The sequence below is a fragment of the Pelodiscus sinensis genome, chromosome 8, assembly GCF_049634645.1.
Source record: "Pelodiscus sinensis isolate JC-2024 chromosome 8, ASM4963464v1, whole genome shotgun sequence".
Lineage (NCBI taxonomy): Eukaryota > Metazoa > Chordata > Testudines > Trionychidae > Pelodiscus > Pelodiscus sinensis.
Window position 1 is genome coordinate 28202690 of NC_134718.1, and position 25869 is coordinate 28228558.

Sequence of the window (25869 nt, forward strand, 5' to 3'; positions counted from 1 at the left end):
CGTATGTGAAGAGACATGACATGTTCCTGACCCTGGGGTAGAACACAGCAGGACGCCCTCCCTCCACAAGCCCCCTCTACTAGACGCAGGGGACATCTCCCCCGCCCACATACCCACATTATACAAAGTACAGGGACATGAGTGCAGTCCCGGGGCAGCTCCCACTCCCAGGGGATAGCAGGACATCCTGAACATGGCCTATGCAAGCACATCGTCTCTGATGGTGCGGAGACCTGTCGTCCTTGCCTTGCAGAGCATGGCTGGGCTTCACCCACTGTGTCCCCAGGGAGAACTGATCACTTCTCTTGTTTCTCCACAGCCGCATCAGCTGCGAGTGCAAAGCACAACACACCACCTCCCGCACCCAAGGATTCCGCAGGCCCACCCATGCAGTGGTGGGGTACCAGCAGGAGCACCTGGGGACACTGCAAGCCCTGCACCGCACCCTTGACCACTAGGTGCAGGAAGACCTGCAGCTCTGGCAAGAGCAGCTTGCCCAGGGCCGTGCCATCTGCGAGCACCTGTAGACCCTGGTACAGAGCTTGCTGCCTCCTGCCGCTCCAGCCCCTGCTGCCTCCCCAGCTAGTGCACCTCCTTCCACTCCTTCTCCCCCTCCCGCTTCTTCCTCCACACCCTCCCCACACACACCCCGGAGACACCGAGGCCCCCGCACCCATGGTGCTGGGAGACAGTTGGGATGGCCAGACCCCCAACCCTGAGCTTCTCCTCCCCCTTCCTCCCCTTACCTCCCCCTGCCAGCTCCCTCCTCCCAAGTTTCCTCCTCCCCTCTCCCATCCGCCTTCCTCCCCTCTCCCATCTTCTTTCCTCAGTCTCACCTCAGTTTCATTCCCCCCCACCCACCCAGTTTTGTTCAATAAAAAGACTTTGTTGTAATGAACAAGTGTGTCTTTTATTGTACAGCAGGAAGGGGGGCTAAGTGGAAGGACATGAGGGAGGAATGAGGCACAAGCCCTCAGTGGGGCACACCATGGAGACTGTTACTGCCTGCAGAACGTTCTGCCAGGCTCACAGCAACACATCCAAAAGCACCAGAGTGCCCAGGGGCGGCTCCGGCTCCATGCTGCAGAGTGCTATGGTGTCCTGAAAGAGGGCAACCAGAGCACGCAGAGAAAAAAAATGCTTTGCTGCAAGCAAGCAGGGAAACCTGAGAACTGGGAGGAGGGATAGCTCAGTGGTTTGAGCACTGGCCTGCTAAACCCGGGGTTGTGAGTTCAATCCTTGTGGAGGCCATTTAGAGATTTGGGGCAAAAATTGTCAGGAATGGTACTGTGAAGGCAGGGGACTGGACTCGATGACCTTCAAGGTCCCTTCCAGTTCTAGGAGATAGGCAATCTCCATTAATTTAACTGGTTGTCCCATGGGGGGGGAGGGTGTCCCTTTAAGCACAGACCTCAGGCAGCAGCCACACAACGTAACTCCTGACCTGATGCCCTGCCAAAACCGGTTCCGGCCGGCCTTAAATGCGATTCAGCGTTCCAATCAGTGTGGACGCGCTATTTTGAAATAGCAAAACTATTTAAAATGCATTTTGTGTCTAGAAGCGTTATTTTGAAATAAGATATTTCAAAATAACACTGTAGTGTAGACATACCCTTAGAGCGATCTGGCCTTAGCACATTTTCTTGGTATATGCAAATATGAATGCTAATATTTTTGCAGTAATTCTTTATTTTAAGAAATTACTTGAAAAATAAGTCTCAAATTTTGTTTCAATACATATGATCCATTGAAAATCATATAACTTTAAGGCCACAATGAAAACATACAATGAATCCTTTTCAATTCTGAAGGAAAATTTGTATTATATTCAAGTGTGTTCATCCAAGTAGTAATAGGAAAAATACTTTAATCTCATTTTTAGAACTCTATTAAATACACAGAAATCCTACTTATTCTAAGTAAATATATTTTCCTGCACTACACATTTTTCTCCCCTTCTTCAGTTCCACAATATTTCTCACCAAACTGCATGACTTTCCATCCTCACTGACTTCCATAACCACAATTCCAATTCATACACAACTTCTGCCTTCCGTTAAGACCCCTTCCTATCCTGCTCCCACACAGCATATGATTTTGCTATTTTTTCAAAGAGAAAGCATACAAGATTTACTGTTTCCCTTCTACACTTTCCCCACATCTTCACAAAACTGTTTTCTCTTTCACTGCTATCAAAAGCCCAGGTTTCTGTCTACTGTATAACTCTTCAAACCTGCCCCTTGAATCCTACTGTACCCTGGCTACTGACTACCCTCATCTTCATTCTCATGCCATCCCTGGCTGCCTGTTTTCAGCACAATGCATACATGATCCAATCTTCACCAGCCTTGCTAAACAAACTACTTTTGTCCCACTTGCCTAAATATACTGCTTTATCTCCTTTCTCCCCTTCACCTCAAAAGGATGTGTAGGTAAAACTAGAATTTTTCAAGATGCATTGTATCTATGTGTAGCACATATCAAACTCACATTCACAATGGTTGATGTATATGGTAAAGAGCATTATGATGCTAACCTATAGGATGACTATTATTAGGGTGAGGAAGTTAGATGTGTATAAAGAAGACTGGGTGTCTGAATGAACATTCACGATAAACCCCTAAACTCCATAAAAGGCCAAGCCACCATGTACAGGGGCCCACATTTCCCTTCGTATATTCTTTGCTCTTCATCATTATTATCTATCACTGACCTTTCAGCATTAGATGTCTGGGCCAAACTCATTTGGAATAAAACAGCTGGTCCTTTTGACTCTCACCATCAGATCCCCAGTCAAGGATAAGTATATAAATATCTGAGCATATGCGAAGAATGATTCTACAGATATACCTAATGCTATATTACGGCTATTTGTTTACATGGTTTGGAGCTTTCTTGTCTTATATTAACACAAGCAGTAAAGTGGCTAAGGCTTTGCTTTGCCTTCAGTGTGTGCTTGCTGTATATGCTGGAATTCTCTACAAGATATTAAACGTAGTTTTAATTCTGTTGTTTCTGATCCTGGGACTAGTACCCTTTTATCACGTGCTCATTAAATTAATATCGACTGGAAACCAATACCATTATTAACCTTTGTGGCTTGATTCTTTAATAACAGTTCCTTAGTAGAGTCCTTTCTACTTCTCAGGATAGTCTGGACAGAAATTGAGCAGGCCTTTTTTATTTCTGATGTCCATCCACATACCATGCCCTTGGATAATCATGACTGGGTTGGGGCAGTAGGCCCATTCCTCGTATTATTCAGAAATTCTAAGATCAGAAGGGACCCATTGTGATCATCCAGTATGATCTTCTGTCCAGCACAGGCCATGGAACTTCCCCAAAATAACTCCGATAGCAGATCTTTTAGAAATCTTGATTTAAAAATCTGTGGTGATGGGAGAATCCACAACCTTTCTAAATTGTTTCAATGTTTAATTGTGCTCACTGCTAAAAACATATGCCTTATTTTCAACCTGAATTTGTCTACCTTCAGTCCTCAGCCACTGGACTGTTAAACATTGGTCCACTAGACCGAAGTGCTCCTTATTAAATATTTGTTCCTCATGTGTATACTTACAGGCTGTGTCTAGATTTCACCCCTTTTCCGTAAAAGGGATGCAAATTAGACACAGCGCAATATCAAATGAAGCGGGGATTTAAATCTTCCCCGCTTCATTTGCATAAACATGGCTGCCGCTTTTTTCCAGCTCAGGGCTTTGCCGGCAAAAAGCGCCAGTCTAGACGGGGATCTTTCGGAAAATAAAGCCTTTTCCAAAAGATCCCTTATTCCTGATTTTAAGAGGAATAAGGGATCTTTCAGAAAAGGCTTTATTTTCCAAAAGATCCCCGTCTAGACTGGCACTTTTTGCCGGCAAAGCCCCGGGCCGGAAAAAAGCGGCAGCCATGTTTATGCAAATGAAGTGGGGAAGATTTAAATCCCCGCTTCATTTGCAATTGCGCTGTGTCTAATTTGCATCCCTTTTACCGAAAAGGGGTGCAATCTAGACACGGCCACAGACTACAATCAAGTCACTACTTTTTCTCTGTTAAGTTAAACAGACTGAACTTCTATGTTTTTCAGATCCTTTAATCATTCTTGTGGCTGTACTCTGAACCCTCTTCTAGGCATCAACATCCTTGAATTGTGGGCATCACAACTGGATACAATAGTCCAGCAGTGGCCACACCAGTTCCAAATACTGAAATAAAGAAACATCTCCTCCCTCTCACCCTGCCCCCACCACACACACTTGAGATTCCCTCATTTATGCACCCAGGCTCACATTAGCTCTTTCGGCCACAGCATCACACTGGGAGTTCAGATTCAACTGCTTATTCACACATCCCAAAAAATCTTTTTTAGAGTCTCTGCTTCCAAGGATAGAGACCCCCATCCTTTAAGCATAGCCTACACTTTTTGTTCACAGATGCCTACATTTACATGTAGCCATATTAAAGCAAATGGCTTATTCAAGCTCAGCTTGCAAAGTAATCTATCCCGCTCAAAATCAGTGTCTTGTCCTTGTCAGTATTTACCACTCCCCCAATTTTTGGGTCATCTGGAAGCTATCAGTGGTGATTTTATGTTTTCTTCCAGGCACTGATAAAGATATTAACTACTGTAGGGCCAAAACCCAAATGTGTGGAACCCCACTGGAAACAGACCCTCTCAATCACAATTCCCCATTTACAGTTATATTTTGAGACCCATCAGTTAAGCTAGATTTTAATCAATTTAATATGTACATGTTAGTTTTATATCATTCTAACTTTTTAATCAAAATGAGGCTCTCCTAGATTTGATTTTGACAAACAGGGAGGAACTGGTTGAGAATCTGAAACTAGAAAGCAGCTTGGGTGAAAGTGATCATGGTTATAAGGAATGGCAGGAGGTGAAACAGCACAATAAAGACAATGGATTTCAAGACGACAGACATTAGCGACAGGCGACAGACATATCTAGCTTTCCCTTCTGGATTTGTCTCCCATGATTCAGGCTCATGTTTCAGACTAGCTCTCAGGTGTCACACTGTCAGGTTAAACTTTACTTGGTCAAAACTGAATTCTGTATTTTCAACCGTCTCCACACCATTCATCGCAGCTGACACCACAACAGGTTGGACCTCCCTGGTCTGGCACCTTGGGACCTGACCAGTCCCAGATGAGCGATTTTGCCAGACCAGGGGTGGTCGTATTTGCCTTCCGCCCACCTCCGGATCCGCTGCCCTGCCAGTCCCCATCCCCCCTTGCCTGTCACACCAGGCAGCCCAGCTGGTGTATGCCAGGCAGCCCAGCTGTTGGGAATCAGGCTCCTGGCCCTGCTGGCAGCTCACTGCCAGCAGCCCACAGAGCTTATAGGCACCAGCGCTCCACCAGGACTCTCTGGTTCTGTAACATCTGTGGTACTCCTGGATGTTCACAGACAAGGGAATACTGGTTCAACCTGTACTGTCCTCCCTAACCCCTCTTTACTTCCCCACAGGTTGTAACCAAATCCAGCATCTGTCCACACAACTATAACTCCTGTTCATCCCTCTCATTTTTCATAATTCCAATCACTTCCCCAATGCCCTGCCATCCATACCATCCTATTCCAGTCTACACCAAAAACAGATGCTGAGATCATCTTTCTTTGCCTTATTATTCTGACCATAATAAGTCCTTCTCCCTACTAGCTATTTCTTTTCCAACACATCAATAGACACCTGCACGTGTTGAAACTGAAAGTTATATTCTTTTTATATTTTTTATCTTAGGTTTAGTAATGTAGTAATGTAAGGTAATATATAATTGCATTTAAGATTGTATCTTAAATCTACTTCAAATCCTTCCTCAAGATTCATTTCTATCCTGTCTTCTATAACAAATTAGCAAACTAATCAATAAAGAAAGAGGTATTTTGGGATAAATGATTTTATGTAATTTTTAAAAGTATATATAAATAAAAGCATGCATTTCTTTAATAGCAGTTGTACATTGCCTATCATCCTAGATTATAAACTTTCAAGGCACTGACTGGCTACGTCTAGACTACATCCCTTTTTCGTAAAAGGGATGTAAATTAAACGTATCTCAATTGCTAATGAAGCGGGGATTTAAATCTCCCCTGCTTCATTAGCATAAAAATGGCTGCCGCTTTTTTTCGGCACGGAGCTTTGCCGGAGAAAAGCGCCAATCTAGATGCTGATCTTGCGGAAAATAAAGCCTTTTCCGAAAGATCCCTTATCCCTCTTGAAATTAGAGGGATAAGGGATCTTTCGGAAAAAGCTTTATTTTCTGCAAGATCAGCATCTAGACTGGCGCTTTTCTCCGGCAAAGCTCCGTGCCGAAAAAAAGCGGCAGCCATTTTTATGCTAATGAAACAGGGGAGATTTAAATCCCCGCTTCATTAGCAATTGCGATACGTCTAATTTACATCCCTTTTACGAAAAAGGGATGTAGTCTAGACGTAGCCACTATGTCTTCCAATAAATACCTAGCACACTGTAGGCAGTACAATAATACAAATAACAAAAGCAACAACTGCAGACAACCTACTCCTATACTTCAACAATGAACTGATATTTAATAAGAGACTATTCTTTTTAACTATGGACATTTGGAATTCCATAATTGTCACTAAAACGTGTTAAGTTTAAATAAATTTCGTAAAAAAAAATATTGTTGTTGTGAATGAACAGACAAACATATTTTTATCAACAGCCATGCATCTGCCTCGATAAAAGCACTGGCCATTTTCGTGAAAAGTTCCTCGCAAAACACTGGGTAGTTAAAAGACATTTATAATTCACTTACTTGTGAATCCAAATCTTCTCCCTTCACACACAGGTTAGCATCTATCACATTTAATCCAACCAGCAGCCCAACAATAACGGCTCCTTCTTCTTCCATCATCAGTGCATGATATTCATAAAATTCACTGTAAAATAATGAAATGTATCAGATTTACTCTTTCCTGTGTCATTTTAACATACTGAAACTGAGTAAGTCAAGGTAAATGGAGTGTGTATTTGAGTCATTCCTTTAATTTTAGCCTTACTCTGATGTTTTTAAAAAATTAATCAGATCTGTACATCTTGCGACTTCATCATTAATGTTTTATTACACTAAGAGGAAAACAGGGACACTATAAAACGCATGAAACAATATAATTATGGAAAATAGTGACAGTTTTGTAAAAATGCTAAAGGAAATCTTGTCATGCTTGTGAAATGTTCTGGGAATACTTAGTACATAGTGTATTTGATTTTTTAAGAGAATCAGGCCTTGAAATCAAAGGAATAACAAATCAGGTTAGAAAAGGCCTGGGCAAAATATAGCCCAGGGGCTGGATCCAGGCCGCCAAGCCACTGGATCTGGCCTGCAGACGCAGTGAGGAGCCTTAGGCAGACTCCCTGCTTGCCCCACACACACCCCAACACCGCTCAGAAAAGCGACTGCTGCAGCCATTTCTCTCTCTAAACTGTGAGCCTGGGGCAGGGAGGAGTGGGGCTTCACGCATTGCTCCTGCCCCCAGCACAATCCCGTTGGCCAGTTTCTGGTTAATGGGATCGGCCTGTTTGAAGAACAGGCAGCATTCAAAAAACATTACTCTGCCGCTCCCTTCAGGCTCTTATTCCCCAACACACGTGGCTTCTGCTGCCGGTGTGGGGGCAGGGCAGGCATGGAAGTTGCCTGAGAAATGTGCTGGGCTGCTTGCTGGGAGTCACCCAGGTAAATTTCCTGGCCAGAGCCTGCCTCTGGCACCTCAGCCCCCTCCCTCCCCCCACAAAAGTCAAACCCTTTTGTCTCCATCCTGAACCCGTACCCCCGCCCAGTCCCTGGACCCAATCAACTGCCCCAAGGTCACAACCCAAACTCCTGCACTGCCTCCTGCTCCCCAATCCCAAGCCCCAGGTCACAACCCCCTCCAGCACTATGTCACAACTCAAACCCTTGCACCCAATCCCCTGCCCTGGTCACAACAACCTCCTTCACTTAAACTTCCTCCCAGACCCTATACACCCTCCTGTACCCCAAACTCTCTTCTACACCCACTCTCCATCCCAGACCCTGCATCTCTGCCACTTTCCAAAATTATGGAGTGTCTCCCCATCAAAAATGTTTGCCCACCTCTGGGTTAGAGACTGGTGAGAAGAGAAAAAGGAAAGGAAATTTCTTAAAGCTGTGGCAGTTTTTAAATAAATGTATGTTCCACTAACAAAGTTACATGCTCAATAGACACAGCGTCAAAATCTTATATCTTCCTCTTTCTCTGTATTTATTTTTATTTAAAACAAAGTTTTAGGAGGTAAATTCAGTGCTCTTCTCATTAGAAAAGTATGATAGACCATGACAAACACCAACTGAAAGCAATAGTTAAGAGTCAAATCACAGATATTTGTTACTCTTGCATCTAGTGGTAATTCATGCACAACTAATTTTCTTGATTCAGTAGGACTATACACACACATGAAGTTGAACATATTCATATTTTGAAGATCAGAGGCATAATATTTACACATGGGTGTATTTCAAAATCCTTAGGGTTTTTTTGTTTCTTAGGCCAAAGACTGAAATATACTGACCATTTCAAGAGAAATTCCCTTAAAATATACCAGATACAATTTTCTACATTTTTCTTAAGAAAGGCTATTTCTGTTACCCATTACAACTCATTCCAGTGCATATTTCCAGAATTATATGTCTGGACAGACTAGTAACTGCTAGTTTATAAAAAGTATAAACAATTCACAGCAACTCCACCGGTAAACTTTTTCATAAAATTTTGGTTTTCTTACTGTGCGTGTCTGCCCAATTATTGCTTATATTTTTAAAATGTATTTATTTCAGGTATTTGTAAGCAAACCATTTGCTAAGAAAGAGGTGACACAGAATGGGAATTTTTTGTATTAATTTTATGAGGGCTGTCTGTGCTTCATTTTCCCCTATATAGTGTGTTGTTACCCAGTGGGTAGAAAGGGACTGTGCTTTCAGACAGGGCAGACTGAGACACACAGGTGTGGATGTCACCTAGCTGTTTAGGCCTCAGTCTCCGTATTAGCGGAACATCTGAGGGTATGTCTATACTGACAGATGTAAAGGACTGGCAGTTACAGCACTGTTCACAGAGCACTGCAGAAAAGTTGCTGTTATGTGTTTGCCCTGTCAGCTGCCAGCGTAGTTGAGTGACCACACTTGCAGCACTTGTAATAGCATTGGAGCAATGCAATTTGGGCAGCTATCCCAGAAAGCACCTCTTCCCCTTCTAATGGTGAGGGTTGTGGGAAGGTGGAAGGGGGATTGTAGGGCATCCTGGTCCTATCCCAATGTCCTGGGGTGCATTACTTCACATTCCAGTCAACCCTGTGTACTTGGCACCATCTCTCAACATCTTTTGTGTTGCATGATCTGCCTCCATGGTTTGCAGATTGGTGAAGAAAATACCGGTCTCACCAAGACATCATGAATGGCAATCGAGTTATTCCTTAAACTACAAAAAGTGATGATGAGGAGTCCGATACTGATCTTGCCACATATAGTAGCTCTGACACAAGATGTCTTGTGGCATTCACAGAGATGCTGACCACAGCAGAATGCCATTTACAGGCTTGGGAAGCAGGCACTGAGTGGTGGGATCACATTGTCATGCAAGTCTGGGATGACAAGCAGTAGATGCAGAATTTCTGTATGAAGAAAGCCACTTTCATGGGATTGTGTGATAAGTTTGATCCCAGTCTACAGCACAAAGACATGGGAATAAGAGCTGACTTGCTGGTGGAGAAGCACATAGCGATTGCACTGTAGAAGCTAGCTATGCCAGACAACTATCAATCCGTTGCTATTCAGTCTGGATTGCAAAGTTGACCATTGGACTCATGTTGTTTGACGTGTACAGGGCTGTCAATCGCATCCTGCTCTGAAAGGCCATGACTCTCGGCAACATGAACAAACTTGTGGATGGCTTTGCACAAATGGGCTTCCCTAACTGTGGAGGGGCGACAGATGGCACACATCTTCCAATTCTGGCACCAAATCATCTAGCCTCCACGTACATTAATCAGAAGAGGCATTTCTCCATGGTTCTCCAGATGCTTGTGGGTCACGACGGATATTTCACAGACATTAACTCAGTCTGGTCCAGAAAGTGGCATAACACATGCATCTTTCAGAACACCGATCCATTCAGGAAACTGCAAGTAGGGACTTTCTTCCAAAACCAAGAAGCAGCATGGGGGAGGGGAAATTGACTAGTCCTTAACATCCTAAATATCTATCACTAATTGGCTGTTCCAGGGCAAGCACACATAACACAGACCCCCTAAATGGTGAGTTAACCACTGGGGCAAGGGAATTCATTGTTGCAGGGCCTTACTGTAATCTGGGCACATGTGTCTTGAGGACAGCTGATACTGCAGCTGCCCCCCATTATCACTCATGTCCACACATTTTCCACAGGCTGTATTCAACCTGGAAGATATCTCGCTGCTGAAGGTGAGCAGGGAAGCAAGACTGCAGCTTCTGCCCTGGCCCTTACACAGCTTGCCTGTGTGCAGTAATGATCTTCCCCCCATTACGGCACAGCGGCAAGGGAATGATACCTTTAATAGGAGAATACACAAAACAGCCCCTTTCCAAGGAATCTGCATAAGACTTTTGATGAGATCTGTGAAGCCAGTTACTGTGAAGTGAGTGTGTCCATCAACACTCTGTTCTGCCTCTCTTAACTAAGCATCTGTTGGTACTAGCACCACACAAACACAAGTCAGCTTTCTGCAACCTCCCACCCCCAGCAACTCGCTTCAATGCTTCCACAAATAAAAGACACTTACTAGGGGCATCCTTTGCTGTTTGTACTTCCATGACCCTCTGACTGCTGCGACTGGAAAGCCTCTTCTAGGGTAGAAAAAACTCTTGAGTGCCTGCATCTGTGGATACCATTGTACTCTGGCTCTGGGCTCTACTTCCCCAGCACCTGCATCCACAATTTCTTCCTCCTGGTTCAGTCCATTCTGGGATGGCCCCTGAGCCCTCAAGTATCCATAGAGTCTTTGGAGCGGGGCTGAATAGAACTGAGGTCACACCCAAGCTCTTTGTAGAACTGGCAAGTCGTGGATGCAACACCAGAACGACAGTTTGCTTCCTGTGCCTTATGGTAGGCATTGCACAGCTCCTTCACTTTGACCCTGCACTAGAGTGCATTCTGGTCATAGCCCTTTTGGTCATACATCTTGGTATCTGCCCATAGGTATAATGCCCATGGCTGCAGTGCAGTGGGGACTGGACTGCCTCCTCTTACCAAATGCTGATGAGGTCCAGCACCTTGGCATTGCTCCACATAGTGGATTGCCTGATACATGGAGCAAGTGTGGTCACCTGGAAAGATGTGCTGAGCGTTCTCCATATGTCACTGAGCAAACAGGAAGAGCACTGTCAGAATTCCCAAGGAATGTAATGGGCAGGTCTGAAAGTACAGAAACTCACCTAGAGCTGGGAGAAAGAGGTCAGACAAAGACAGAGCTTGAACCAGGGGGTTCTCTATAGCTTGGCTGAGCTCTGGACTAACCAGACTGGCCTATGTGTTAACCGTCAGTTCTACCTTAAAGAATTGTCTAGGAAGGAGCATGGCGGAAAGAGATCTAGGGGTCATAGTGGACCACAAGTTGAATATGAGTCAACAGTGTGATGCTGTTGCAAAAAAAGCAAATATGATTCTAAGTTGTATCAACAGGTGTGTTGTAAGCAAAACTCGTGAAGTCATTCTGCCGCTCTACTCTGCGCTAGTTAGGCCTCAGCTGGAGTACTGTGTCCAGTTCTGGGCGCCACATTTCAAGAAAGATGTGGAGAAATTGGAAAGGGTACAGAGAAGAGCGACAAGAATGATTAAAGGTTTAGAGAACATGACCTATGAAGCCAGGCTTCATGAACTGGGCTTGTTTAGTTTGGAAAAAAGAAGATTAAGGGGGGACATGATAGCGGTTTTCAAATATCTAAAAGGGTGTCACAAGGAGGAAGGAGAAAATTTGTTCCTCTTGGTTTCTGAGGACAGGACAAGGAGTAATGGGCTTAAAGTGCAGCAGGGGAGGTTTAGATTGGACATTAGGAAAAAATTCCTAACTGTCAGGGTGGTCAAATATTGGAATAAATTGCCAAGAGAGGTGGTGGAATCTCCCTCTCTGGAGATATTTAAGAACAGGTTAGATAGACATCTGTCAGGGATGGTGTAGACGGAGCTTGGTCCTGCCTTGAGGGCGGGGGGCTGGACTCGATGACCTCTTGAGGTCCCTTCCAGTCCTATTATTCTATGATTCTATGACTTCCTATGCAGTGTTCCAATAAACAAAAATAAATCCTGCTGCTTTGACAGCACTGTATGAGTGTCACTGCAAGTGCCTGCTGATATGATTGATCCTTGAAGAGTGGACAAGTCTCAATCAGAAGTCAGTCTCAGCTGAACAGAGCTTACAGCGTGAAGCAGGAATGCTGATGGCCCAGAGGTCCAATCTAAAGAGACGGTGAAACCACATGGCTGACCTGGAGGAAGAGCGAGACCTCTAGCAGGTCTGGAACACAGTAGAGAGTCCTCCTAGAGACTGGTCTAAACTGGAGGCCATAGTCCTAATCATGTGGATCTATGAAATTAAGTATTTGTTAAGTATTCAATTTTCAGGTAACAGAGACGTCTTAAGACTTTTTGTAGCTTATATAATTCTCACGCAGGATAATCATTTTTACCATGAGGAAGAGGAAGGCACGATACAGACATATATTTCAATTGTAGTATCACAAAGAAGAAGGTAAAATTGAATTACATTTTAGAATATATGCCAAACATAACACTAGATTTGATTTCCTACATAACTTTCAAAGATCAAATTTCAACAAAATCACTCACCTGAGGAGATCTTTTTGAATGATTAAACAGCGTAGATAATCAGCCATTTTTTTTTGCATTAACGCCAGTCGTAACCATGCCCGGGCACGGCCCAATGGTGTTCTGAAGAGAAAAAAATTTGGTCAGGATATGGCTGCACATCAATTAGTCTTGTTACCTTCATGAATCAGTTTATCAAAACAGAAAATTCCCATTCTGAAAGGCATTTTATGATATATGAATAACACTAAGTCAAGATACAAATTATCTATTTCTCTACAAAAACCCCTAACATTCTTATTGGTTCGTTTAACTATTAAAAGATGTTTATTTGCAACCAAATACAGCCTTTATATTACATTTGCCCTTTTTTAAGTTAAGAAAGAATATACTATATTTACATATATATTTAAGCAATTATACAGCTTACCATACTTTTAGTCATTCTTAAGAGTTACGTTTTTATGTTAGAAAATGGTGAATGACATTTATTTACAAGATGATCATTTTAATTCTATTAAAAATGTACAAAAGCATTTTACAGTTTATTAGTTAAATAAATCTACCTTCAATGGTCCAGAATATCCAAGGACAAAAAGTTTATCTAAATATGTGTCATTTCAAACTACCATCTTTTAGCATATATAACCTGCGGGTTAAACACATTTTTACAAACCTCACTCCCCCCCTCCTCACGGGGTATACATGTCCACAGGGTATACACGTTTATTTTTACTCGCTTGCGCTGCCATCTCCATTCCCTTCACCCAGAAGAGGATGCGTTGCACCTGGCTGCAGCTGCGCGGAGCCTGGGCACGAGTGCGGCTTCCTTCCCACAAGGCGGCTGGCCAGCTCGCCTGCAAGGCGCTGAGCTCTCCGTTCCCCCGGCCCAGAGGAGAGCGGGTTGCACCTGGCTGCAGCTGCGTGGAGCCTGGGTGCGAGTGCAGCCCCCTCCTATAGGCCAGCCAGCTCGCCTGTGCTGCACTCTACGTTCCCCCTGCTGGCAGCAGGTATGTGCAATTACCTTAAAGTAACATATATAACCCATGGGTTATACACGTCCACGGGTTACTTACAACTTTTTTTTACTCATTCAGGAAAAACTGTGGGTTATGAACGGGTGTGGGTTATACACAAGTGAGGGTTACATATGCTAATTTATAGTACCTGATTTATTAAACAAAGGGAGCAATAACACAAAAGCCATGTCATAACACATTTTACGCTAGATTTGTGATATTAGTGGAATGGGTGCGAAGATGCATCTGCTCCATCCAGGGTAGCTTACGGGTAATCTTTTATACACAATAAGAAGAATTTGGGGTTTCGGTCCTATTTTGAGAAGTGCTTCTGGGTGCTGTCAAGTCCCAGTAGCTGAGCCCACCCAGAGCTGTTATTAGCAATTACATTACTCCGCTGGAGGGCTGTTACCACAATTCTGTATCTTTGCTAGGGGAGACCACAGTGTCTGACCCAGTAGAGGAGTGTCCCAAGGGACAGGCAGGCAAGCTCAGTGGTACAACAGTCCCTAAGGGATCTCTCTAACTCAACTCATTACATTCATCTTCTCCCAAACTGTTCCAACCCGTCTCCATAGATTGGAGGACAAAGAACAAGCTTTCCTGCTTTTAACTCCCAGTCCATTTCTCAATTTTGAATGAGTTTGTTTGAATGAAAAAAACATTTTTTTCTGCTCCTGCTCTCTAAAACTAAACCCACAAGTAATTAAGGCAAAAGCTTTTCCACATAACAGAAGCTGAAAGTATTTATACTTGGAAACGTGTAAATATCAGCATTCACTCCATTGTAAAGGCCAAAAATAATACATAATGCTTTATGAAGTATACAACATTGTGATATATTGATAAAGCTTGAATTAACCTCAAAGTTGAAGATGTTCTCCTTCTGATTCTGTTTATACTTAAAAATGGACCACTCCTTTTTAAGTCAATAAAACCTGAGGATTCATTGATGCAATTTTCTTAATATAAACTATTTTAATAGATTACAGTAACTGTAGACTTTAAAATAAGTTGTCATAATTTTAAATGTAATTGTAAACATTTTTCCAAAAGAAAAATATATTTAAATAAAAAAATCTAATTTAAAACAAAACTTACATTATTGAGTTTATCTACCTTGTAACTAGAAATGATTTCATGAATTTATATTTGAAAATATTTGAAGGAAAATATTTTTGTTTGGATGCCAACATTTTCTGACATTGCAGTACTATGTGACTGCCTGAGAAGCCGAGACTGAAAAATACTCTATTTTAATTGTTCAAGCAAAACACTGTGTAGAAAGTAACACAATATAAATGGTAAATACATTTGTAAAATGTTATTTCTTTTGTATTGGTTAAGGTATTAATACCAATACAGAGAAGAAAAATGGATAATCCTTACTCGGATAATGTCCTTTTAAAAATATTTTCAGTAGAAGTTCGAAAAGAACTGTTTTTATTTAGAAAGAATTTGGAGACCATCTTGCAAACAGATTCATCAAGAGAAGTTTGGAGCCAAGGTACATCAAGTTTGCTGGGAGCGGGGGGTGGGAGTGGGGGATCTCCATTTCATCCCTGTTACAGAAGTTTGGGGGAGGCTCCAAAGGTTAGGGCATCAGTACGATTGTCACCTTTCATCCCCATCTTTTTGGCCTCACTTTCAAATCCTCAAAAAGTCAAGAGAATTTGAGAAAGAAGCATGTGGCTATCCAGTATTAAACTACCAGGGAAGCCCAACTCTTGTGATCCACACAGAGTCTTGTAAAGTTCGCACAACTGTACCTTTAGCTCTACTCTCTTTTCAAGACAGTTTTACTAACAAACATATTTGCCAAATATTGAACAAAATGCAAAGAGAATGCACATATGACTGACTTGGAAATTCTATTTGAAGCTATACATTTCCTAACCTATGGAGCAAAATAAATTTCGTCACAGGTCTAGTGACTGTTCTGTTTGCTACAATATGATGATTAGACTTGTATCCTCAAGTCACAGTGGGGGAGGTCTAGATTGGATATAAGGAAAAACTATTTCACTAGGAGGGTGGTGAAGCACTGGAATGGGCTACCTAGGGAGTTGGTGGAATCTCCATCCCTAGAGGTTTTTAAGTCTCGTCTTGACAAAGCCCTGGCTGGGTTGATTTAGTTGGGATTGGTCCTGCTTTGGGCAGGGGGCTGGACTTCCAGCTCTATGATTCTATGCCATGTGTGCATAATGTACTTGAAATAAGGGTAGCACTTGAAATAAGGGTAGCGGTAAAAAAAGTAAACTTGTGGATTCCAAAAGACACCAACACACCAAAAAGAAGAAACCATTTACAAGACTGCCTCAGGCACCTTATTTCCACCCCCCGCAATTAGACACTAGCAACACTGGCTGGAATCAAATACTTTATAGAAATAGAAAGGCAGGCAGATTACTACACACTAATGAACCTACAAGACAGTCTTTGTTATACTGTTTTTGTGCAACATTTGGAAAATTAGAACAATTGAGGCATACAGTAATTACCAACATAATAAAGGGCTTTTCATTTTTAAATAGGGTTGCCAGATGGTTTAACCAAAAATAGCGAACACCTCCCTCCCCTCAAAAAAAACACCAAGGAAAAAATTCTGTTGGGAAAAAAAAGGCGGGGGGGGGGAGAGAGACCAAAATTGTTGAGGGGGGAAAAAAAAGGAACCTGAGAATTATTAAGGGAAAAAAAAATCAAGAAATAATCCCTCCCCCCCCCCCCCCAGCATAGCCCCTTTAAGAGCAGGGGATGTGCTCTGCCAGGCTGACGGTGTAGCAGCAGAGTGAGGGCAACAGCAGCTCTTACTGAGCATGCTCAGTTGTACTACACATGCTCAGTACGCCCTAGGTATAACTTTCTGAGAGGCAGCTATTTGCTACGCTACACCCAGGCAGGCAGCGGCCATCTCCTCTGCCTTCTCTCCCTGCTCCAGACCAGACAGCTCCCCTGCAGAACCTGGGGGGGGGGGGTTTGCTTAGGGTTGCCAGGTGTCCGGTATTGACCTAGATAGTCCAGTATTTTCACCCCTGGCTGGGAAAAAAAATCAGAAAATACATTTTAGGTGTCCAGTATTTTCTGAATTTTTTTACCGGATGGGGAGAAAATACCAGACTGTTCAGGCGAATACCGGACAGCTCGCAATCCTATTTTTAAAGTATTTCGCTTCTTCCATGTGAGAAAAATGATTCTTCTAAATATTCTCAAACAGGTATCTCAATATCCAAATACTACTTTCTGCCACAATATATTTTGCTCTCTAAGGGCCCAAGCCTTTCTGTTGACTCTAATGGGCACTGAATCAGGCCCTACATATCTTCAATGCAGCAAATATTCTGCTTTTACCAGCACTACTCACTTGAGGCCAGGTAAATCTCTGACACTAGCTGCTATCTCCTCAGCTTCTGGGTACAACTTCTCCACAAGTTCCAGTGGGCCCCAGATTGTTTTATTGTAACTTAGAAAAGATTTTCTTACTAAGAAAAGGAAAATATAATAATTTAGTTGAAAATCTGAGTGAACAACAGCATATCCAGATTAGAAATTACCTATATAAACTGTTTTAAATGACTGTATAGTGAACATAAATATTAATATAACAAGCTTTAATTTATCTGTAAAATAAATTACAATGGTTTGGGAATTTCTAAAAAGAAAAAATCTTATAAAGTAACAATTCTGTTTTCATTTTTAAAACAGATCTGCTGTAGCATAAGCATGTCAATGTAACAGTACGAGCAAAATGAAATAAAAATGTAAGTAACATACACTTGATCCTGATAACTGGTAAGACATATGGGCTGTGTCTACACTGGGCCACTTATTCCGGAAAATCAGCCGCTTTTCCAGAATAAGCTGCGAGCTGTCTACACTGGCCCTTGAATTTCCAGAAAAGCAACGATGCTCTACTGTACAAAATCAGCCACTATTCCGGAAAAACTATTCTGCTCCCGCTCGGGCATAAGTCCTTATTCCAGAACACTGTTCCGGAAAAGGGCCAGTGTAGGCAGCCCAGTAGTCTTTTCCGGAAAAAAGCCCCAATCGCGAAAATGACGCTCGGGGCTCTTTTCCGGAAAAGCGCGTCTACATTGGCCACAGACGCTTTTCTGGAAAAGCGGCTTTTCCGGAAAAGCAGCCTGCCAATGTAGACGCTCCTTTTCCGGAAAATCTGAAAATGGAATAGTATTCCGTTTTAAGCAGTTCCGGAAATTCATGCCAGTGTAGACACAGCCATATTGTAACACAGGGATGACTTACAAAGGCAAAAAAAGTACATGTAAAAATGTTTGTTGTGGTTATCAATATCTCAGACTTTTTATAGATTGCTATACATATTCAAACTGTTGTGCAAAGAGAATAATGCATCACAGTTTAGAAACAAAATTTCAGAATGATTTGGCAAAGTAAATGCACAATTAAAATAATTACTGTACCTTTAAGGCCATGTTTAAGGCAGTGCTCCATAACGACAAAGAACTGTTGCAAAGGTGGATAGTCAGAATCCAGAGTACGGCCAAAGCTCAGAGCTGATTCAATCAGTCCTTTGATACTCAATTTAGCCATATTCAGCAAATTTGCTCTTTCTACAGCTGTGGGGTCTTTTACAGCTAAAACAATAGGGAAAAATAAGTATATTTCAATTATTAAAGAAAAACAATCACTAGTGCTTTCCTGTTCAAGCAATTTGATCTCAATCTGGATTTAATCAAAGGAATAAAATCCATGAACTGCTGTAAAGCCACAGTGCTGTACAAAAACACACACTCTAAAACCAATATGCTTACACATCTTATCTTTCTGTAATATGTAAACACAAATGAAGTAAGCTGTTATTGCCTTCCATTCTTTCAAGCACTATATGGAATGTCATAATTTGAGTCACACTATTGTCTCAATTCATCTCAGTATTGGTTAGGACTACGGACGTTAAAATGAGTGTAAATTGGCTTCCCATGTAACTGCTGAAAATTTCTGCAGTTACACAAGGGGCGACAGACAGTTCCCTGGGAACTAGCGTGCACGGGCTCCTGCCTGCTACCCCATGCTGCTGCCTCTGATAAAAGGCAACAACATGGGGCAGCAGTCAGCTCCCCAAGAGCTGGCTTTTAAGCCCACTCCTGGCAAATATTGGATCCTGCCTGCCACCCTGCTCCCAAGGAGCCAGCGGCCGCCCAGCACTGATACAGAGACAGCAGCAAAGAGTGGCAGTCGGCTCCCTGGGAGCCAGACCAGGAGGCATGTGCAACAATTCAGATAATGGAGAAGCATCAGTTACCTATTTAATACCTCTAATATCATTAGCTCACAGATATTTACCTTCCCCCCCCCATCCTCCTTCTGTTCTGAAATTTGATTTGTCCTTTTCATATGTGTTCATTTTTTTAATTGTATCCTTTGGTATATATGGTTGTGACAATTTTCTTCCACTATTTGATCTGAGGAAGTGGGTCTGGCCCATGAAAGCTCATCACCTAATAAACCATCTTGTTAGTCTTTAAAGTGCTACATAGTCCTGTTTTTTGTTTCTATTTAAACCCTACACCGTTCCATCCCTAGTCAGAACCAGAAGGCCAATCAACCTAGGTTGACTTGGAAGACAAAGTGAAAGCTGCACTGTTAGTGAATATGGGAAAAAACAATAAAAAATCCAGCTCATTAACAGGGCTCAGAGACTCTTCTATGATACGAAAGCTATATTCACGCAAGTATAAAACATATGTCTCATTAATATAGTACAGGCAGTCCCCGGGTTACGTACAAGATAGGGACTGTAGGTTTGTTCTTAAGTTGAATCTGTATGTAAGTCGGAACTAGCATCCAGATTCAGCCACTGCTGAAACTGACCGCCAGTTCTGACTTACATACAGAATCAACTTAAGAACCCCAAGTCAGCTGCTGCTGAAACTGATCAGCAGCTGATTCCAGGAAGCCCGGGGCAGAGCAACTCTGCCTCAGGCTTCCTGTACTCAGCGCTGGTCAGATTCAGCAGCGACTAAATCAGGACGCCTGGGGCAGAGCAGCTGGGGTGCTGCTAGGCTGCTCCAGTAGCGCCCAGAGCGGCGCTGCGGGACCAACCGGCAGCGCCCCAGCTGCTCTGCCACAGGCCTCCGGAGAAAAGCCTAGTCTGCTGGGGGGGAGGGGCGTACTAGCTGCGCGCCCCCCACCCCAGCAGACCAGGAAGACGCGGGCGGCGGACCGACACACACCGCGGTCCCGCCGCCTGGGTCCTCCGCAGCTTTGCTTCCAGTCTCCCTAGTCTGCTGGTCTCCAGCAGACCAGGGAGACGGGGAGCAAAGCCTCTGAGGACGCCGGCAGCGGGACAGCCGCGGGGCGCCTGGGCTGCCTCGCTGCCCGAGCCCCTCCGCAGCTTTGCAAAGCCTCGGGGAAGCCGGCAGCGGAGCAGCCTAGGCGCGCCTGGGTTGCCCCGCTGCCCGAGCCCTCCCCCCCCCCCCCCCGCCGCTTTGCAAAGCCTCTGTGGACGCGGCAGCGGGACAGCCGCGGGGCGCCTGGGCTGCCTTGCTGCCCGAGTCCCTCTGCGGCTTTGCAAAGCCTCGGGGAAGCTGGCAGCGGAGCAGCCCAGGCACGCCTGGGCTGCCTCGCTGCCCGAGCACCCCCCCCCCCCCGCGGCTTTGCAAAGCCGGCGGGGGGGGAGGGGGCTCGGGCAGCAAGGCAACCCAGGCGCGCCTGGGCTGCCCCGCTGCCTGAGCCCCTCCGGGGCTTTGCTCCACATCTTCCTGGTCTGCAGACCAGGGAGACGCGGAGCAGCTTTTCTCGCCCGGAGTACACGGGCGGCGGGACCGCGAGGTCCCGCAGTCCGTGTACTCCGGGCAGCCCCGTTCGTAACTGCGGATCCGACATAAGTCGGATCCGCATAAGTCGGGGACTGCCTGTATATTCAGCAACATTATTTGAAATCAGTTTATATATTACAAATGTCAGTTCTCTATTACATACAATCAGATTCTATTGTGGTCCTGATTCCATAAACACTTAAGCCTGAATTTAATTTTACACACAGTAAAGTTCCACTGATTGCACTCTATGAGTTGAACATGGTTAAGTACACGTATAAGTATTTGTTGGATCGGGACTTAGTTCCTCATCCACTAAAATAATATTGCCATTTTAGTTTACAGTTCTACAGAGGAAAGTTGAAAATGGACACAAAATCAAGTCTTTCTTTTCTGTATTTAAAAAAAATTAAAACATTTCTACCCATAATACATAAAAATTTCCAAAATAATATAAATTGGGGCCTATAACTAGTTGGGCACTTTAACAAGGCACATTAAATATTTCTGATAAAATGGGAAATGATTAAAGGAATGTGTTATGAGAGTTATATAATTATTATATGTTCATGATACTTAAACCACTATTGCCGAAACTCAATTTTATCATGAATCTCATCTTACGTTTCTTTTAAAGTCACAATTGGTGGAATCAAAGAAATCACATGAGAATCTCAGCTTCTCTTCTTCACTCCCACCACAAGCAGTTCCTACTCCTTATTTTTATACATAAAGGTTTGAAAAGACAAAATAATTGTAAAGGTATTTTTTTAAACATTATTATTTTTAATCCAATCTTGTGATATTTTGGGGGCCCGAATCATGTTTTTATGCTTTTCATAGAATCATAGAATACTAGGACCGGAAGGGACCTCGAGAGGTCTTCGAGTCCAGTCCCCTGCCCTCATGACAGGACCAAATACTGTCTAGACCATCCCTGATAGACATTTATCTAACCTGCTCTTAAATATCTCCAGAGATGGAGATTCCACAACCTCCCTGGGCAATTTATTCCAGTGTTTGACCACCCTGACAGTTAAGAACTTTTCCCTAATGTCCAACCTTAACCTCTCTTGTTACAGTTTAAGCCCATTGCTTCTTGTTCTATCCTCAGAGGCCAAGATGAACAAGTTTTCTCCCTCCTCCTTACGACACCGTTTTAGATACCTGAAAACTGCTAACGTGTCCCCCTCAATCTTCTCTTTTCTAAACTAAACAAACCCAATTCTTTCAGCCTTCCTTTGGTAGGCTCCCTCTAAATGCAACAGAATGAAGGGCTAAATCCTGCTCACTTTACTCAGAAATGTCAATGAGATTGCTCATATATGACACTAGAGGAGAAACAAGATGGATGAGGTAATATCTTTGATTGAACCAACTTCTAATGGTGAGAGACAAGCTTTTGAGCCAGCTACAGAGCTCTTCTTCAGATCTGGGAAAATACTGTATCCTGAACATCTAAGTCAGGCGTGGGCAAAAGAGGCTTTGTGGGCTGGATCTGGCCTGCCAAGCGGGTGGATCCAGCCCGCAGAGACCCTGCTGCTCCCCCGCTCTCAAGCCAATTAGGGCCTGGGGGCAGGGGAGCACCCAAAGCCTTCTCTGCTCTGCCCCTGCCCTGCAATTTTTTTTAAATCCCATGTTACTAATTAATAAATGGTAAATTGTATTGCATTAAGGCCAGATCTTTGCTATGTAGTAGAGTTTTGGCTCTTATGATTCAGAAGTGGCAAGTACTAGGTATAATGTTAGTTGTTTTGTAGAATGAAACCTTATTTGAAAGCTCTTTGAAACATGCATCTGTCTACAAACCCTGAAGCCATGCATTAATTTGTTCTGAGGCTTCTACTCTTTGAAGCTGGGGTGACACACACAAGGTGAAAGTGTCAAACCAGGAGAACTTTTTCTGTTTTTACAGATCTCTGTTTCACTTGTTCTTGTATAGCACAAATCCTGTATATTCCCCAGGGAAACTGTAAGCCTGAGGGAATGCCTTTTACTCTCCTTTCTAGTGTTAGTAAATATTGTATTAGTATTTGCAAGAAGAGCATGACTATTTGTAGTTGACTCAAAGATTTGTTTAGCATCTTAAAACTGAGCTACATGTGGATAATATGTATTTTGGTGTGTTTACTAGCTTGAGTTGTTAGAAAGGATTATGATGCGTGTACTTCAAGGGTAGTGCTAATTTTCTTTTTTATTTGATTTCATATTAAATATTGTAAGCATTGCTCCTTGTTAACTATCCCTTGTTTTAATATATTTTCTTCCACACCTATGGGCTACGTCTACATTGGCCCCTTTTCCGAAAGGGGCATGCTAATTTTATACTTCGTAATAGGTAAATCCGCGGGGGATTTAAATATCCCCCGCGGGATTTAAATAAAGATGTCCGCCGCTTTTTTCCGGCTTGTAGAAAAGCCGGAAAAGAGCGTCTAGACTGGCCCGATCCTCCGGAAAAAAGCCCTTTTCCGGAGGATCTCTTATTCCTATTTTGAAGTAGGAATAAGAGATCCTCCGGAAAAGGGCTTTTTTCCGGAGGATCGGGGCCAGTGTAGACGCTCTTTTCCGGCTTTTCTAAAAGCCGGAAAAAAGCGGCAGACATTTTTATTTAAATGCCACGGGGGATATTTAAATCCCCCGCGGATTTCCCTATTACGACCTGTAAAATTAGCATGCCCCTTTCAGAAAAGGGGCCAGTGTAGACGTAGCCATGGAGTGTTTAAAAATATAGATATATCTAGGTTTTTTGTTTATATTGGTAGTGCACATCCACACTACCTCAGTATTGGTGTTGCACATCAGAAATTTCAACCTGCCCAAAAGAAAATTCAACCATCCCAAGGACAGAAAATGGAGAGGACACTGCTGAGCATCACAGCTAAATGCAACATGGAACAGATTATTTAGCAAAAACAGTGCATACTAAGAGGACCTATTCAATGTAGATTGGCCTGTTAGCACCTCTGAAGTGCTAGGACAAAAAGAGGGGTTTAGTGATATTTTATTCATTCCTCTGCTAGAAACTAAAGATCATGTACTGAACAGCTGTATTTACAGCTTATACAACAATCTGTAACCCACTTACCTCTTTTTGTCCTATAACTACAGAGGTGTTAACAGACCAATCTATCATGAGTAGCCCCTTCTAATATGTGCTAACATCTTTTGTTAAACAATGTTCCACCTGTCGTTTAGTTGTGACACAATGAGTACAGCTCCCAAACTCCATGCCTGTTTCTCTCACCAACAGAAGTTGGTCCTCATCCACCTAGTCTTATCCTCAGACAGACATGGCTTCAACTATGCTGCCAACACTAACTTCAATGGATTTGTGGATGTTAAGCAAGCAAGACTTGACCCTAAGAGATCTTGTTCTTTCAATATACAATTTCCATTACTAGAATGTTGGATATAATCCACTGCATATATAAATAAAAAATATTAGTTACTGAAAATTACATCTTATTTAAGAACATAAGAATAGCCGTACTGGGTCAGACCAAAGGTCCATCTAGCCCAGCAGCCTGTCTGCCGACAGTGGCCAGTACCAGGTGCCCCAAAGGGGGTGGACCAAAGACAATGATCAAGCGATTTGTCTCCTGCAATCCTTCTCCAACCTCTGACAAACAATTTTCTATGTGTTCACATTTTTTTGATTGTATCCCTTTGGTATATATGGTTGTGCCAATTTTATTCCACAATTTGATCTGAGGAAGTGGGTCTGGCCCACGAAAGCTCATCATCTAATAAACCATCTTGTTAGTCTTTAAAGTGCTGCATAGTCCTGTCTTTTGTTTCAGCAAGACCAGACTAACACGGCTACATCTCTATCACTGTGAGTTCAGGCACTTTGCAACTAAACCAAAACTGGCTACTCAGCTGAACCTCTCATGACTTAAGGCTTGGCACCCTGCAGCCTTCACGCTTTAACACAACCCGGGGCGCTCTGTCTCCCCAAAACCAGCGAAGGCGGTTCCTGCGCGGAGCAGCGCTCTGGACAATTCACCTTCGTTTTCTTGCCCCGACGAGAGGCAGGAGCCCCGCCGCGCGCACCCAGGCTGGGTACTCCCAGCTGCTACGGAGCTTCCCACCGCTCGGCCCTGACCGCAGAGCCAGCCGGCCCGGACCTGGCCCCGCAGCCGCCAGCGGGGGTCGGCTCCTGCCCCTCTCCGCCTGCCACCCCGCATCGTTTACACCCGCGGCTCCTTTGGCACCGCGCTGCCGGCTGCTCGGACCTGTGGTCCGCATGGAGCCGCGGGCCGCTGCCTGGTTCCCCCGGGGAGCAGGCGGCTCCGGCGCACCGCCCGCCCCAGGCGCGCAGAGAGGGCTGGAGCCACCCCCGAGCGCTGGCGCAGGAGGCCAGGCCAGGCACCGAGCGGGGCTGTAGGGTGCCCGGGGCGTAGCTCGGCCCCCGCGGGAAAGCGCCGGCTCCCCCCGTTGCCTCCCGCCCCGCAGGAGCCGAGCGCAGTCCCGGGAGGCCGTAACGGGGCCTGTCCCCGGCTCGCTGCCCCCTGCGCGGAGAGCGACGCCCCCGCGCCCTTACCCATGGCCACAGAACAGCAGCCGCCTAAGCGGCGCGGGCCTCCCCGGTGCGGCTCCGGCCCTTCGCAGGCTCCTTCCCCTGCGCATCCAGCCACGATCCGCACTGCGCCCCCGGCGGCAGGAGGACCCGCCCTTCTCTGCCCACCCTGGGGCGCGTCCGCCGGGCAGGGAGCGGCAGCTGGGCCCGGGCTAGAGCTCTCCCCCCGTCACACACATTAACCTCGGCTTCACCGCGGCTGAAGCTGAAAAATCGGGGTTCAGAGGCAGCCTTGCCCCTCAGCTCAGGAATGGGAGGCAACCTAGGGCCTGCTCTCTCTTAAGTAGCCTCACACTACCCCTGGTACCGTGAGCGTCCTTACCCAAACTTGCAGTGCTGGACGTTGGCATCACAGGAGGCTCACAAACAGTCATGACAGACGAAACGCTAGCCTCTTTCCCTTCTGTACCCGTACATTTCTGACCGAGCCTGGGCATTTCCTTTTGTATTGAAAGTTGGGTATATTTGCAGACCACAGTAACTCCTTGTTGTAAACCCTTAAGAAAAGGCATTCCCTTCTATAACTGGACAGCACCACATCCAGACATCAGGCACTACTGTACCAGAAATATTGTGCAAGTCTTCTCCACTTTAGGTAGATTTTGTTTATGCACCAATAAC

At 44.3% G+C, this 25869-nt stretch overlaps 1 protein-coding gene across 9 annotated transcripts in view; it reads right to left on the reverse strand.

The window, feature by feature from the left end:
* Nucleotides 1-25368, reverse strand: part of RUFY2 (RUN and FYVE domain containing 2) — an 89476-nt gene extending 64108 nt beyond the window's left edge. For 6 of the 9 annotated variants that reach the window (XR_012905593.1, XR_012905594.1, XM_075934922.1 and 3 more), the window contains exons 1-5: nt 25213-25368; nt 18312-18485; nt 17237-17354; nt 12878-12979; nt 6799-6922 (exon numbers count right to left, since the gene is read on the reverse strand). Coding sequence is in view for 7 of the 9 variants with exons in the window: in XM_075934922.1 (XP_075791037.1) it covers nt 6799-6922; nt 12878-12979; nt 17237-17354; nt 18312-18485; nt 25213-25216 (522 nt within the window). In the remaining 2 variants the exon portion in view is untranslated. Of the gene's footprint in view, nt 1-6798; nt 6923-12877; nt 12980-17236; nt 17355-18311; nt 18486-21293; nt 22210-25212 lie in introns of those variants that run through there. The other 3 variants (XM_006125255.4, XM_075934924.1, XM_006125259.3) reach the window with 3 other exon arrangements.
* Between the last annotated feature and the right edge of the window lie 501 nt (nt 25369-25869).